At 38.3% G+C, this 17,877-nt stretch overlaps 1 protein-coding gene across 6 annotated transcripts in view; it reads right to left on the bottom strand.

The window, feature by feature from the left end:
- LOC150086802 (IQ motif and SEC7 domain-containing protein 1-like) overlaps positions 1 to 17,877 on the bottom strand; it is an 829,530-nt gene that overhangs the window by 151,296 nt on the left and 660,357 nt on the right. The window contains exon 1 of one of the 6 annotated variants that reach the window (XM_090372764.1): positions 16,641 to 16,774. The exons of the other annotated variants lie outside the window; for them this stretch is intronic. Coding sequence (XP_090228890.1) covers positions 16,641 to 16,672 — 32 coding nt within the window. The 5' untranslated portion in view covers positions 16,673 to 16,774. Of the gene's footprint in view, positions 1 to 16,640; positions 16,775 to 17,877 lie in introns of those variants that run through there. 6 annotated transcript variants of the gene reach the window in all.

The raw sequence follows: 17,877 nt of genomic DNA on the forward strand, positions 1-17,877 counted from the left end.
TATTTGGTGCGTTTAAGGGAAAAAAAAGTAAACCAGCTGCACTTGATTAACTAACTCCAGGCAGAACGTGACGAAAAAATAAAATAAATAAATAAATAAACAGATAAGAAAAGAAAAGAAAATTAAAGTTGTTTGCTGCATGAGTATTTCTAATGCGTCTTGCTTCAGCATGGGTTCGCCTTCTACGCTCGAAGACTTGTGCAGTATAAGTCTGCAGCGCTGAGAGATTTTCTGGTGTTCGGAGTAGGAGATCCGGTTGATGCTCAGTGATGTTTGGTACTGCCTGTGTAAGAGCTCTTCTTATGTCTTTATACAGCGGAAATTCAAGTAGGAGATGCTTCCAGTTCTCCTTTTCTCCGCAGAAACAGCTATCTGTTGTAGACAGTCCTAGCTGAAAAAGCTTCTCGTTGAAGGAGCCATGTCCAGTGACCAAGAAGGAGGATTCCAAGGTCAGCTGTCGATGACCTTGCAATCCTTGGAAAACTTAACAGTTTTCGTTGCAGTAAACGAGATCTCTGGAAGGAATTTTCTAGTGACGGCGCCTGTTACGAGGTATCCCATCTGGTCTCCCAAATGTTTATTAGTTCATTGTAGCACCTGAGTCTTTCGGCTTTGGAGTTGCTGTTTAGATCCAGTTCAATTTCAAGGATTTTAATTGAAAATTTCTTCTTGATCCTGAAGTTTATACCTCGATAGATGACGTACAAATCCAGTGGTAATGTTCCGGCGATCACTTGAATGGCAGCTGTGGACACTGTCCGGCAAATTCTATGAGTAGACAAAAGCATGCTTCGCTGGATGGAGTTAAGTTTGTCTCTCATTTTGACTAGCTTCCCTCTATGAAACCACGCTCCAGCCGCATATGTCACAATAGGCAAAAAGACCGCTCTGTTGTATAAGGACAGAGTTTTATTTAAGAGTCCCCTGTCACATCTGGAAAATCTAACGCTGAGAATATTTTAGCCTTGGTCCCTAAGTACATAAGATGTTGGTGGAAGCTCAGCTTGTGATCAATAATCACGCCCAGGACTTTCGTTTGTGTTACGATCGGGAGCTACTTTCCAGAGATCTTAATTTGTGGTGGGCGTCTGAGATCTAGCTTGGATTTGAAAAGCATCATTTTTGTTTTATCCGGATTGATTCGTAGTTTGATGAGCACCGTCCAGGAGTTGAGATCGGACAAGATACGATTTGCTTTACACTCTAGGTCAAAGCGGGATTTTCCAGGAACAACGATAGTGAGATCATCTGCGAAAGCCACTATTTTACATTCATCCAAGGGTTTTGTGAGCCAGCTGTGGAGGACCATATTCCAGACAAGAGGCCCTAGGATAGAACCTTGTGGGCACCCTCGAGAGGTCCGTCTGGTTACCTGCAGATAGTTGGATTTAACTACAAAGATCAAATATTCGAAGCAAAATGGGAAATAAAATTCCAGGTACATAAATGTTTCTACATAGTGCCTTAGACATATTTAATAACTTTTGATCGCCTCTCTCGCATTCTGCACGCAAAAGAAACATATGCTACAAATACTTGAAGATGCATTTGCTTATATTCATTTGAGATTTTGGAATTGATGTTAAAAGGCTCCTCTAATGGCTTTAGATGTCGTTTTCTTAAAAGTTAAATTTTTGTTAACATAAAATGGTTTTAATGGATTAGCCCTTACAGAATGTTGTTGTCTAGTGATATAAATAAACAAATTTGATGACTTTGGAATAATGGTTAAATCAAGGAATGCTAACATAATATGGATATCAGAAACATGAGCCCTTCTGATAGCCTATACTGGATGCAGAATTTGAATATGATAATTACAAAGTTTACGTGGGTGTATTGAGTATGACTGTGGGCAGGATACTCGCCTATTAGCAATCGGTTTTGCTCCGTCTAGATGACTGTTTTCTACAAATTTCTCAGGAACGCCACTAAGGAAATCAATAGTCTTATTAACGTTAAGAAAGCTTCATCTGCCATTAAAAATCTTCGATTTAGGAGCCACTAGCTAGCAATGACCATAACGTTGTGGAATTAGAAATTATCCAAAGAAATTACAGTCATTAAGGATAAAGGAAATGGTTTTTATTGCCTTAAAAGGGATTCCTAAGGAATACCATGCTAAATGGGAATGTTTCAGAAAATAATTCTATGTTGCACACAGTTTATTCTTCCAGCTTATACCTTAAAAAAAGATATGACGTTAAGGTGCAAACCGAAATGGATGTGACTAAAAAATTTATGAAATTGGTATCAGAGACGGTTCTCGGATAGCTAAAATCATAAAGAGATCCAGTTCAATGGAAGATATAAAACAGTTGTAATCAAGGTTTTAAAGTTAAGAAGCACAGAAGAACTGTTGTATCTAAAAAATAAACGGCTGAGGAGGTCACTAAACCCTTATTTATAACAAGAGACATTTTTAAATCCAGATCCATCCTTAGATCCAGAAGATTAGAAACGAGCAAATATTTCTCTCATATCCAAAGAGGAGGGGATTCTGAGACTGATCCGGACATCTGTAGACCTGTAAACCGACTTCTACGACAGAAAACTTATGGAATCCACGATTAAGGACGCAGCAGTGCAGGGTTAATAGTTAAACAGTAGTCAATAGTAATAACATTATAGGGTCTCAACATGGCTTTGTTAAGGGAAGATCTGGTCTGGCCAAACCTAGTAAGGTATTCTGAGGTAGTTAAAAACGAACTGAATGCAATGAATAACTTTGATATAATTTGCTCAGATTTGGAAAAGCTTTTGACACAGTCCAACATGAACATCTTGTACAGGAAAAGCACTGGAGTAGATTGTCACAGTGACCCATTTATAACCATTCTTTGGCATAGGTATAAGCCAAAGAATGGTTATAATGGGATATAATTTGGAACCAAAGAATGGTTTCAAATATTCAAGTGTCATGAGAGAGTTCCCCAGAATTCGGGGCTAGGGTCATTGAAATTTCTGTTTTTTTTTTTTTGTTTTTTTTTAATGATATTGATTATGATAACAACAGTCAGTATTATTAAAAAAGTGAAAAGTTTTGTGTCAAAATTTGTGAATTAAAGTAGGCAGGGTCGTTTAATAAAGAGAATCAGGAAATGTTGCTGCAACAACAACACAGATAAATTGCTCTAAAAACGCAATTAAGCTTTAATGCTAGTAATTGAGGGGATCGCCATCTTGGTCACAGTTAAATTTTCCCAATTAAATTTTCAGCTGAGGAAAGCTTCATATTTAATTAGTGGCCGAATCCATTGTTGAATGCGGTAATTTGGGTGGCGCACTCAACAGTTCACCGATTGTTTGGAGTGTAGAATATGCAACTGTAAATAGGTCTACCACAATCTGAACAACTGTTGATTATCTTCCTTACAATTATGCTATCCCTAGGCAGTGCTGGATTAAGGCACAGACTAGCAGGGCTCTTACCCTGGGCGACATCCTTTAAGGGGCGCAAAATTTTACAAATCATGAAAAAATATATATATCTTAGTAAAGGGGCGCCGAAATATCTTTCTGCCTGGGGTAATGAGTAATGTTCTGTGGTCGAGTTTTCGACCACAGAACAATTTACAGACCTATTATATACAGCCCAATACACTAAAAGGACAGAATTCATGGGATACCTGGTTCCTGGACAACGTGACGCTGTCATCCGTCATCCCTCTCGCTAGTGGACGAACACACAGCTTGGCAGGATATATAGGTACACTGCATTCACGTAGACGGTAATTCTATTCAGTATGGATAAACGTAGTGAGTTAACGGATTTTGAAAGAGGGATGATAGTTGGTGCCCGACGCATGGGTCATTCTATCGCGGAGGTGGTACAGAAATTGCATTATCCCCGTTCGACAGTATCAAGAGTGTATCGGGATTACGCCATTTCCGGAATAACATCTCATCGTAGACAGCGTTGTGGCCGGAGACAGGTGGTGGATGAACTTGGTCGTCGATGTCTGTCTCGCATTGTTTCAGCCAACCGGACAGTGGCACAAATCAAAGCCGACTTCAACGAGGGAGGTGCCAGAAACGTCTCCACCAAGCCTATCAGGCGATCATTAGCCGCAACAGGTTATGGGAGCCGCCAACATACCAGAGTCCCATTGCTAACACCACGACACAGGACTTTACGCCTCAACTGGGCGAAAGAACATCGGCACTGGACCTTGGATGATTGGAGACTGGTCTCCTAGTCCGATGAGTCCCGTTTCTAGTTATTTTGAGCGGATGGGAGGATGCGTGCGTATCTGGCGGAAACCGCACGAAGCTATGCACACGTCATGTCAACAAGGACATGACGTGTGCATATGGCAGGTCGGTAATGGTCTGGGGCATGTTCAAGTGACACACGTTGGGACCTCTAGTACGTCTAGACGCATCTCTGAACGGTTCAGTTTATGTGTCCATCCTTGCAGACCATCAGCATCCCTTCATGGTCATCGTGCACTCACAAGGTAATGGACTTTTCCAGCAGGACAATGCGCCTCCCCATAGAGCCCTGGTAACTAGAACATGGTTTGAAGAGCATTCCGCAGATTTTGCTACCATGGAATGGCTTTCCCGTTCACAGGACATGAACTCTGTGGAGCATCTTTGGAATGCTGTGGAAAGGTCCGTTCGAGCTCTGGATCCTCTACCCAGGAATGCGATAGCATTATGCACAGCGGTGCAGCAAGCATGGATGGAAACACCTGTGGAACGCTTTCGTGAACTAGTGAACTCAATGTCTCGCCGTGTGACTGCCCTTATCCGAGCGAAAGGTGGGCCTACCCGTTACTAGGTAGGTATCCCATGATTTCTGCCCACTCAGTGTATAGCTTAAGTTGCTAAAACCCTACAACAACACAATTTCTGCTAGTTCAGTTAGGACGCATCATCGACTTAGATCATATTGCGCCGTATACATTATAAGTGTTTGTAAATTGCCTGTGTTCTTTGGTCGATCTGCTTGTTTACTGGACGATAAACTCGAGTTTCTGTGGAAAAGCCATGCGACTCTCGCCTGAGACCAAAAACTCAGACAGGTTGTGAAACAAAAAAAAAAAAAAAAACACACACTCAAAAATTCCTCGCGTCATTGATGGGATTCGAATCTAGGCCTTTTCCACTCAGCAAATATATATATATATATATAGTGTGGAGATTATTCACCATGCTATCCTGCCAGATCATTGCTAATAATAAGAATAGCTAGAGAAACACCAACTACGTAAATGTTAAAATTAAAATTATATTTAATTCCCTCAACATTTTCAGTTTTATTTTCTATTATTCGAGCGGTGAACTGACGCGCAATCCTTTCACTTTTCATTTTGGAGCAAATCTGAAGTTATGAAAGATAGCTGCAGAGCTTCTTGATGTAACTCGATGCTCCTGTTGTGCATTGGATTATTTATGTATGTATGCTTGCCTCGGGACCCATTGAAAACATTGATTCAATCTTGCATTTAATTAGATAGCACCACTATTTGACTTGCATGAATATAGACAATCTAATACTGAGTAAACAATAAGTGGCTGGCAGGCAACTTTTAAATTATATACAACATATTGCTGTTCCATTGACTTTAAAATAACTACTAGATTCTTTACCTATCCATTTACTGCAAGGCCGTTTCTGGAGGTTATGGCCACACACTTGCCCACACTGATATTATTTAACTTAAATCATTAACTGAATGCAATTTTTATTTTGTAGGACCCATTCGGATACAAATTAGAAAATAATACGTTGAATTAAAACATAAAAATTATCTGTAGCTTTAGAAATTTTAATACTTAAAAAAAATTAGATATATTTGATTTTATACATTGGCCTTTTAGAAAAGTTTATCGAGCCATCCCAAATCCCATTAAAATTGGCCTAATGGAAATTATTATTTATATACAGTACTGTATTTTTAAAACATATCACATAGCCTATCCATATACTTAGCTGAAACACTGGATGTTCATTGTTATAAACTGGTGGAGGAATTAATGGACAATGTGGCAGATGCGCATAAACGGCGTTGCTTCTTCGCTCTTTTTTTGACATGACATATAAAGCGTCACCTAGCAATGAAATGTAACGGAAGTTTAGCAATCACGTGACACTAGCCACGCGACTCGTGAGAAATGTGAAATGAAATACTGAAATTAAAGCGATAGCATACGGGACAACGTTGCCGGCTTGCTGAATAACTGGTCGAGGTTCGATTCCAGCACTACCCTTATGGGAATTTTCTCAGGGGCATTCAGCATTGAGTTTGGCGGTCTCAAACCGTGATCGTGAGGTTTTTCACCGGGATTGACTCCGGTTTTCCCCTCATAACAGGCAAACCGCCCTTCGCGACGAGGGGTACACGAAAATTGGATACGGCTAGGGACGCGCGTAGACTAAACTTCGCAGCATTTTCGCTGCGGACTTTACTCTTGAGGGAAGGGGGTTAGTGGGGCAGCCGCGCTACCACCATCATAAGGTAGGTTGCGAGCAGTCTGTTAATTAAAAACATTGTTCTTCTCCTTGTTCAACACTCCCGGCGTTGGGCCTGAAGTGGATTGGATAAATATCCCCCCTTTATTTTATCGTTTCTCCCCCTCTAAAATGTATCTATGCCAATTTTTTATTTATTTCCCCCCCCCCCTCGCGTTCTGTTTGGAGTCAGCCACTCCAGTGCAGCTCTTTTTTTTTTTTTTTTTTTTGTTTTTACCAATTACCAAAAAATATTATTATATTTTTCTTTTACTGGCACCACTCCCCCCACCCTTCTCTGTCGAGTTCTGCCTGGAGTGAGTCACTCTAGACCATAAAATTATTTATTATATATTTTAATTTCATGATCTGCACCACCTGTGGTTTTTTCTTTCTTTGTTTTGTTTGCCCCCCCCCCTCCTTGGCAACATCAGGTGGGCCAGAGACTCTTTTGAGACAGTACGTGCTTTACTGGGACTGTTCCACCTTCATGTGGCATGGACGAATACCCAAAAGTATCAATCACCTGGAGAGGGTAGCCAAGCGGCCTGATACACTCATACATACTCAGAACAGAACACATATAATACATACACCAATCACATTTCTAGACCATTTACAGTTGATTCTGCTGAGGCGGAGTTGAATAGACGTTATAGGTGCCGCTCTTTACATATACACATGTTCTGCTCCTTTAAAGAATGCACTAAGGCAGTGGATTTCAGCTGCAGCTAAAATCCATCGATTAAAATGCGAATAATTATACTGTTCAGCAAAAATCAATTGCTGAGGTTTGCACCTGCTGCAAATTATAAGTTCATTACAAAAGAAAAAAAAAGGTAGTTAATGTGCGCACTTTAACTACCCATTTCAGGCGCGTTAGCAAAAGTCAATAATTCACGATTTACAGCAAAAAACACTTTTTATACCAAACAGAGAAAATTTCGTTTCTGCGCATGTCAGCAAGCATAATATCCAGTGCTTCAGCTATGGTAGCCCATGTATTATATATTCCAAAAAAAGAAAATAATAATAATTGCTGTAATTCTATTGATATGATTTTAATGAAACATAGGAATGGTCGAAAAATCTTTCTTACAGAGTGAAACATATTTCCTTAAAATACAACCACTACGAACAATTATTACATGCAGACGGACGGACGGACAAAGAAATAATAAGTGTAGAAATTCTATTAGTCCGATTTTAATGATATTTGGAATGCTCAACAAATCTTTCTAAAAGGTTCAAATATAAATTTCACGAACATCAGTCCTAAGAATTGGGTTGTTGCAAGCGTGATGAAGGCAATAGGCACATTATGCATACACATGCTAACGTTCTTATAAACGGGACCATATTTTACAAATGGCAGTTAATGGCATTGTTAAGGTACGTGTGCTTACTTTTATTTATTTTTGATGTGAAAACATCTATAGCGGCACCTAACAATGGAATGTAATGGAAATGCAAATGTTGTGGTCAAATATTTGTATTGTTGCAATCATACTAATTGTGACGTCACAATTAGTATGATAAACTGGCGATAAACTAAATACTAATATATCCTTTCCATGTAATTAGTATTAACAAAAGGATGGAGAGAAGCATGTTCATGTAGCATCATTAAAAAAAAAATAAATTATAATAAAGTAACCAATGTCATCTTTCATCCCTCAATATACCGATCTCTCTCTCTCAAGAATTTGTCCAATTTGGGCTTAAATTTAGATAACCTTCCGCCCTCGACAGAAGAGGAGGGAGTTTATTCCGACAGGAAGTTGATCACTCTTTAAATAAAGGAAAAATTTTGGAATTCTATTCTACAATTATCCCCTTTCAATTTAAACCAATCCCCATTGTGCACGTCACGTGACTAACTGCAAAGTATCTTTAGCATCTAATTTACTCAAACCTCTTAACCTACGATCAAGTTCAGATGCTTGCTTCCAAATGCTAATTTCAGAACTCGTCTCTTGATAAGAATGGTCTATTGTGCCCTTAACTCGTGGTTCTTCTCTCCAACATGTCAACGTCTTCCTTAAAATGAGGTTTCCAAAACAGCAATATTCTAGAGGAGACCTAACCACCCATTTATACAACAAGACAATCACCAAATATGTCTCTACTGGCACAGTTACTATACTCGTATATCGAAGAAGTTAACTCACGAGCTGTGCTAGCAGCTTGTCCACATTGCTAAGAATTTTTATATCAGATTCTACAGTTATACTTCCAAGTCCTGTTCATTATCAACTACCTTGAATTTGGTGCTATCCAAGTGGCACGTCAATACACTAGGATTACTTCTATAATCCTAGAGTATTAGCATACCCCGATTACTAACATTAACTATCCTTCCTGCATTTATGTCATCAACAAACTCAGACATTAAATAATTTCTTACATTCAATTTAAGTGATAACTGTATAGTAGCTAATTAGATAAGGGCCTCCTCTTAAGGCTATGCTGTGATTCCCTTATAATTCCATTTCTGTCCAAATAATCTTGTATTGCATCATTAAATAAGGACTTCATTATCTTCCTGGCATAGAAGCGAAACTGACAGCTGTGTAGTTGCTCATTTTACCCTTTGAGTCACCTTAATGAATAAGAGAAACGTTTGCACATCTCAAATCTATAGGGACGCTGCCTGAATCCATAGATGATCAACAATATTATAGCTAAAGGTTTGTTTACCTCTTCTGTTGCTTCCTGTGATATAACTGGCTAGATTCCATCAGCTCCTGGCGTTTCGTTTACTTTTGATTGTGATAAGTTCGATTCTAGTTCCTTCTCATTTATCATAAAATTCAACTCCAATTAGTATTAGTTGGCGACTTGTATTCTCAAGTTTAAAAATTTCATGTCAATGTCGATGCAAAATATTTATTCTGCAGCCAGTTCAGCATTATCGGTAATCCTGCCAGAGATATCAAGTAAATCCATATGGCTAATTCCTTTCCTTTTACTGCTAACGTAACAAAAAATTCTTTGCTACTGTTCTTTCACTCGTAGCTAAAGAACTTCTCGCAATGTCTTAGGGAGTTATTCTATGCCTCAAACTCCGTCGTCTCTTAGAAAACAAATCTTTTGGGAGTGGTTAAGCAGCCACCTGTATTTAAAAATGATAATCGTTTAGGAAGGCACCCATAGCCTAGTGGTCAGGCGCGTGGTGCATACGTACACGTGCCTTAAGTGACCGGGGTTCACCCGTGACTGCTGAATACGGTGCTGTTTCTTGTATTCTGTCTATCTTGTGAACTCCTCTGACCGTTTGGTCGTCCAGGAGTATAAACAGAAAATGTATTTATTTATTTTTTAAATCCCCTTCCACAGTTATATAATTATTACACCTTGTTTTTAGCTACTGTGACATGATCTGGTATTCCTCTTTCTCTCTGTACAGATGAGCGTACTGAAATTACATTTATTAGGTTTTTAAGTTTCCTCGATCATCTCATCTTCCATCTTTGCTCCAACGACTCTTTGCCGTTACTTCAGCCTTTCTTCTTATACTCTTGGAGAGTATACTTTTTGTTTACAATGGACATCAATTTAAACACAGGTACACCCTTCTACTTCTCGTCCATATTCATTTCATAGTACTTGTATGAATGCTGGGTTTCGTTCCTATTTTTTATTACCTGTTCTTCACATATGCTATTTATAGCATGTCCCTTTTTCTATATTTCTGTATTTGACAAGCATACCAGTTATACGATAATTTATCCACATATGAACATATACGAAACATACTCATACATACAAATTGCTGTTTTTCTCACAGAGTGTCATCTCCACCCAAGAAAAAGTAGGCAACTCTTTAATCCCGTTTAGTGTAACTGACGTGACTGCCAATTGGAATAGAGAGTTTGTTTTTTTTTAACCTAAATACCTATAAACAAAAATTACGTTCTCAATTCCATATCGCTCAAAGCGAACTGTTCGCAGAAGGAAAAGCTTCAAGCTTCAAATTTTGGGTCAGCTGAAGCCTGTTTCACGCAGAATGCAGTTTGCATATCTACTGCTAACACTATGCGAAAGGAAAAAGAGGATAGAAGTAATTTATGAATGGAAGCAAAGCTAAAGCCTAACGTACATGCGAAAACTGGGCAGAACCACGAATAGTCCATTTTTATAATGTTTTCCTCAATCCGTGCACTCATGCGATTTTTCCCAAGAGATAAAAATCTTTCAGTACTTGTATTAATGTTGGGTTCATATAAGTACTGAATTAGCCTTCTAATCTATTGCAGCGATTCATTCTAAGTATGAGACTAACAGAAAGCGGCTAAAAGAAAGCTCAAACATATTTTAATTTGCACTGAGTATCACATTACAAAGCTTTTGCAAGTCCAAATGAGAAATTCATAAATCCCCATGCTAACTTAAGCAAACACTTAATGAAGTTGATAAGGTGGGTATTACAGCATATTGTAAAGAAACGTTTTACTATAACAGTCTATGTTAACTATATATCAGGAAACGCGTGTACTATTGTATCCTCGCATTTGATCACTCTTGTCGTTTATTTTGACGGTAAAAACTTATTTGATTAATAATATTCATCTTCAATCCATTTAAGTGCGGATTGCTTAGATAATATTCTGGGTCAAATAACTGGTTTTACACTCCTCTGACCTATGTTATCGTGCTGGAGTCGTCTCTTGCTCTACTGATTGAGCTAGACAAGATAAAACAGAACTTTTATTTTATTTTATTTTTTTAATTCATATATGAATAGCTTCTCCCTCTCTCCCTCTCTCTCTTTTTTAGTAGTATTTTGGGTGTATTAATACAGGCAGCCTCGCTGATGACAATTTATCTCCGATCGTGGTTTTGTTTATTCATGTTTTTTTGAAATTTTCAGTTTCGTTGGTTGCAAACTGGGCTTTGTTCATCTGCATTGGCGTCCGATGCAGATGAACAAACGTAGTACTGGGTATTTATTGGCTGTAGGATTACGGCCAATAAATACCCAGTACCACGCACTCTCCACTTTGGTGCACGACATACGTACAGCCATTTTTGCAGCTGACAAAGAGATCAGCGCACACTGCTTATCCTATTTCCTTTTGCACGCATTGCAAAAAATTTACATTTTATTAAATATAGAGAAAAAAAAATAGAAAACAAAAATAAAAAACCGTTTTGCTGTAACATGCATTCACAATAGTTTGAAGTTACATCAAAACAGTTGCTTTTATTTTGATTCATCCTCGTAATCATTTCGATTGTGCTTCCTCGATTCATTTTCTTTACAAATTTTAATCCATTATCTTTAAAGTAGTTTGTCGTTCTGCAATTCCACTTACTCAAAGAAATTTCTGCGAGTTCTTACTCTAAATCTTGCTATTTCCATTCAATTAATTTTCTGAAAGGGGAAAGAACTCTTTGAACCATAAAAAAGTTATAACACACACACACACACACACACTTTTGCTATATTGCAAAGGCAAGACTGAAATATGTGGCAAGCGCAAGTTTGCTACCCTGCCTATATTAAAAGTAGTGGCATTTAAGTGAAATACATTAAATTTTATAAACTTTCAGTAAAAATTAAACTGTATCAATTTATTTTAGACTCCATAAATAATACATTTTTGATGAAAATTCGCGCAGCCCGCAAAATGACCTGAATTTGACACTCCTGATATACTGTATATTGTAAAAGGGTTCGCTGACACCGAGCGGTACCAAAGGATTCCAATACTGCATCCAAAACAAACTTTCTGTACAGAAACATGATAAAGGTGGAACTGGTTTTCTCTTCTCCCCTCCCTCCACAGGTCAAGCGTTGTTCTCAACAGCTGGACACTGTTTAACATACCGCAACACCCACCGAGAATTAAAAGGGTATCGAACGCATTGTATTTGATGCTATCAGCTGAGAATGGAATGCGTAGTGGGATGTTTAACCCGAGGCGACACAGACAGTTAATTATGCTCCTGGATGACCTACGTCATTATCACTTGTGTGAGGAACGACCTTCGCCGAGTTTAATGACAAGATCAGTGCGGCTCAGAACGAGACGACGAGAAAAATATCAGCCACGTGCTTGCGGCGTTCATATACAAGCTACAGGGTCAATGACGGCCCAGATTTCAAGGAGGGTGCAAGTTTTTTAATAAGTTTTTTGTCCCCTCGCACAGAGGGGCGTACAAGAAGCCAAGGAGGACTAGTAACTTTGTAACTACCAGAGTGTGAAAGGTCATTATATCAAAATTTGAGATCACTTTACTATTTTAAAGTAGGCTCGTTTAGGAACTTCCCCCCTCCCCTCTCCTTCCTCCAAAATGCATGGGTGAGGAGGGAGGTTGCAACACTCCTTCTGTTGTCCATTTTCTTTTGTATGATATAAATGCAATTACATTCAAATTGTTCGGGATCGATTTAATTAAAGTGCATTCACTGAATTCCAGTCAGAGAAAATAATCTAAGATAATAAACGCTCTCCGCTGAAAAGACTGTGACATTCAGCCACATTGCAGCTGCAGATATGAGCTGAACTAACTATGATCTCATCTAACAGCACGTCCGTTATCACCAACGCACTCGAATTTTGGTGTGCACAATATTATGACTCATAGGGATACATTCAGAAATCTTCCATAACTGATATAGTGGTTCCAGGTGGAAATATTATAGTTAGCAAAGTCACCCACACTAGCTGTATATGAATAGAAAACTTTAAGCACTGTCCACCCCTCATTGTCTTTTTGATTCCCTACACGAACGATCACTTGAAGAACTCCTTATAGATATACGTGAGTGGTATGCGCATTTGGATTTAGCTAGTAAATATCTTTATAGTGCTACTTAACGGAGAGTTCTTTTCTTTTCTTAGTTTTCAAATTATATAGAAAAAAACCAAAAGATTTTTAGAGTAATTTACGGTTCTAGTGCAATTCATTCAAGTGTCGATGGGTAAGATATCGCTAGGATAGGACACCACTGATGTTGTTCTAAATTGAATATGCTGGTACTGAGTATAAACCTTAGACAACCTCTGAAGAAGCTATACCAGCTCGAAATACTTTGGATCATAGGGTAATGACATGTTCTAGCATCCCTATGAAGTCATACTACGCCAATTTATTTATCTTTCAACTAGTGAAAATTAGAAAAAATAAATAAAAGTAGCAATGAAAAAAGGAAAAAGTAACCTAAATGTTTACGACCTAATTACTATCAGAAAGAAATATGTAATTTTTTTTTGTTAAAATATAAGCTTTGGCTGAATTAGAATATATTATTAGAAAGAAATTCATTTTTAAATTAACACTAACAAAATAATTTTTACATTAAGATATAAATAATAAAACCAGAACAGCAGTAGCAAAAGCTGTAACGCCAATGCTCAGGCACAAGGCGCAACTTACAGTTCTTTTCTCCCTCCAGCTGGAGTTGGGAAGGGGGAATGATACATTTGATCTCCGTGAAGGACACAAAATCGGCTATCTATAACTCTAGTAAAATATTCCCTATATTATCAATGTAAATTTTTTAAATAAAAGGTTAACAGTTTGACAAACCTTATCACAAAACTTACACGCTGAATAAAAATGTACTGAAGTCACCAAAATTAAATAGATTAACGAGTCTAACTTTATTTTAAGATCCCGTCCCTCCAGGTTTAAGCACCAGAAAACTAATTAATGGATTCTCTCAAATTAATTTAGAACAGTATAATTTCCAGTAGACAATACTGTAACAAATTTAAAATCCTCTTGCGAAAATAAAAACATCCACAACGTATTTATTTGAGGAACAGATGCCCAGGCACAGGGAGCAACTTACAGATGGTTGCTCCCTCCATCTAGAGGGAGCAACTAAGTTGGTTGTTTTAATTTATTTCCTGATTTTATTTGATCTCCGAACAGGACACAAAATCGACTATCTATAACTCTACTAAAATATTTCCTCTGTCCCTGTTTTTAATTGCCTTATAGGCCTTGTTTCGTTGTAAAACAAGGATCGAGATGCGAATTTCTACATTTAAAGGTAGATATTCATATCTGATTGGAATGTCTTCAAGAGAAAAGCTCCTTTAACTTACTAACTGCCATATTGGAATTTCAAGATTTTTCCTTATTTCGTATATTGTGTTAATAGAAGTAATTACCAGAATAACAAAAGATTTCTGTACGAGGAAATAATTCTGACAACATTTTCCTTTTGAAAAGGAAAAGGTAGGAGATAATTTTTTTGTTCTGATTTTCTATCTTTCTCTTCATGAGGTGTAATCTCACTACCCTCTACTTAAGACAGGGATAAGCTTCCATACTTTTAATTTCTTTCCTGTTGAATTCCACCTACATTATACATGGAGAAGTTTCCTTTTCATTGTACATTGCTCTTATCTGTCTCGGCTATTTCGTGTTCAACTACAAATAACAAAAGCGCTTGCAATTAACAACGCAGTAGTAAATGCTACTATTTTCCCACCTGTACAACGCGGTAGCAATGCAGGAAAGAACTTATTGTGCGCACGCACATGCACACAGGTGTGTGCGCGCAAGCAACAGTACTTTTTCAGCGAGGTTTAGAGCTGGTAGACCATACAGTAACCATTATGGATAATGGGATACTTGTATACATGTACTGATGAGAACAGAAACGAAAATAAAATCTGGAGACAATTAGGGAACACTTTCCTTCAAAATAATCAACAGGATTTAAAGCGATCGCTTAGTGATAATAGCTTACATCCTTAAATAGGTGATCTGAATACATAAGCCAGAAGGAAAAATGATTTTCCTGGTTTCGTTTTAAAAGAAGCGAAGGCAGCAGGAAAAGGGAAATAATTACTGGACAACCTATTTAACTTAAGCCAGAATGTAGACTATCAATAAAATAAAATAAAAGACCATGCGTTGCATTAACTTCCGGGCGATTTTTATTAAGTCTCTAAAATTTTGTAAAATGCCATTTCAAATCCAGGGATTTAATGCAAGTTTAAGCGCATATTCACTCTCAGTGGGGAATAGCTAAAGTGGGAATATTAAATCAATATTTCACTGAAATATCCCTTGTCGTGCTAACCGTGATCCCATTTCAAGTGGTCGACATGAGAAGTCAATTGCAACACTAATGTTGCTACGGTGGCCTTCAAACAATAGTATTTCTCTTAAGATAGGGTGGCTAGTCGAGTGTATCCCCAATCACGCGACTTTTTTTTCCATAACAGACAAGCAGTTCATGTCATATCGTGCGCTGTGGTGATGTCGTAACGAGCGAAGTGAGACGCTAATGTCAATTCTACTCAGTAGCCCATCGATCTGGGGGTTTAGGACTGGGTCGATATGCACTGTTGACCACTGCTATCAAACCTGGCAACTCAACACATGTCAAAAATGTTAGCAAATATCATGAATGTTGTTTCCATACAGATGAAACTGTATCTGAATAAAATTTAATATAAAAATTTAGGTCTCAAAGATGTGCATGCCAGTGGTGCTGCACTGAGCATGCACATGGCACCACCACCAATCCAAATAGAACCAACTGGCAATGAAAAAAAAAAAAAAAAGAAGAACATAAGACTAGACGGTGTCATCATTTTCCACGTATCCAGCCTATGTATCCATCTATGGGTGGATACACATGTGACTGCTTTATAGCCGAATGGTCTTAGGGAAAATTGAATTACGGTCATGAATTACGGTACTATCTAACCCTTATGTGTGATACCAACGCTCACAGCATTATACGGATATTTTGGATCACAATTCAGGACACCTGTTAAAACTAAAAAGAAATCCAATCAGGAATGAAATTTTCAATTAAGGGTGAAACGTCGGATTAAGCTATAGCGACATATGTACTAGTACTGTCATCGCGGATGACACGACTATCCTCTTATTGTACGTGTAACATCATGGAAAAGGTATGCATATATTACAGTTTGAGGAAATGTTTCTGGGACTACGGACCAAAGCAAGAGAATCTAGCCTTTGATAACTAAAGTAAAAACAAATGTAAACAATTCAGAAATGCTTGGGTCTCTCGTTCTCTCTCCCGCTTGCACTGAGCAGTGCAAACGGGCTGCCAGGGCAGGTCAATGATATATAGGAATTTTGCTAGCAGGGACAGGGATATGATTATCCCGTTATACAAGGCAATGGTCAGGCTTTTTTTTTTTTTTTTTTGACAGAGAAATAATATCGTACTTACGTTATGAGAAATCCAGACACACAGATCAACATTTCATGGAATAAAGGTCAAACATGTACACAGACACATCACAACAAATTAAGCTGTACTAGCAGCTCCCAAGATAGTTCCATGAAGCAAACGTCTACGGATGCGTCAGTTGATGTGTGAGTTCGGATGGGAGTCGGACTGTCGCGATACCTTGTACGGGCTCTGTAACCAAGCGGCAAGTTAGCGAGCATGCACCATTCGGTAACGTAGTACAGATGTGAAGCATTCGACCAATCACAACTGCCAGAGTCAGGTGTGTGTATGTACACGCATTTCCTCCCGAACAGGCTCCCAGCGTTGTCAAAGAGGTCGGAATGAATGGCATCTACAAGCTGGGTGCAGGTAAAAACAGATAATTTCTGGTGCAAGTTATGTGCAAAGTTTTTATTAGTTTTCACTAATGTGTTTCTTTAAGAAGCATATTAGCTATAATCCTAGCAATGAGAAAAGGTAACAATTTCAGAAGGCAGGATACACATGCATAGCAGCCGTTCTGTTGAACATTAGTATGACATTTCAAGGATAAAAACATACATTACTGCTAAACACTTTTTTAAAACTGTTTCTTAATTGTAGAATAATTACCAGATGAATCAAGTGGGCGGACCATTATAATTGCAGTACTGATAATGTCTCTAAAGCACGGATTAAGTGCTCGCAGAAAGCGTTTTTCTAACTGTTCATATTGAAAACAATGGACAATGAAAGTACTCCTTGGCACGTAGCCATCTATTTCCGAAATATGTTTCAGACGTTCTACAATTGGTAAACGCTCTGAATTTCAGTGACAATTCCAGCTGGCATTCTGAAACCATTAGTAAAAAGTAATACATCATCAGCGATAAAATTCAGTCACTGGGATCTATTTGAAAAAACGCTATCCCAAGGGTAAAGCATTTAAGTTCTTTACCAAGCGTATATGTGCCCACACAAACCCTCAAAAGGTGATTAAAAGAAGTGTCCTTATGATTTCTTTTTGTAGTAGTGTAACTCGTTGACTCATTTATACGCCCACCCCCGTGGTTCTATTCTAGCTATAGGCACCTGACCTCTCCGAACTTGGCTTCTCACCTACCGTAACAGTCCACAATAGCCAGCGGCCTCAGTTGTAACCAAGTAGGGCGAGAAGAAAGAGAAAGGAAACACGCCACACTCACCACACGAAAAAGCAGACCCATTGTTGAGGGGCGTATATATGCACGTGACT

This window comes from Mastigoproctus giganteus, chromosome 4, assembly GCF_048544385.1.
Source record: "Mastigoproctus giganteus isolate SK-2022 chromosome 4, ASM4854438v1, whole genome shotgun sequence".
NCBI lineage: Eukaryota > Metazoa > Arthropoda > Arachnida > Uropygi > Thelyphonidae > Mastigoproctus > Mastigoproctus giganteus.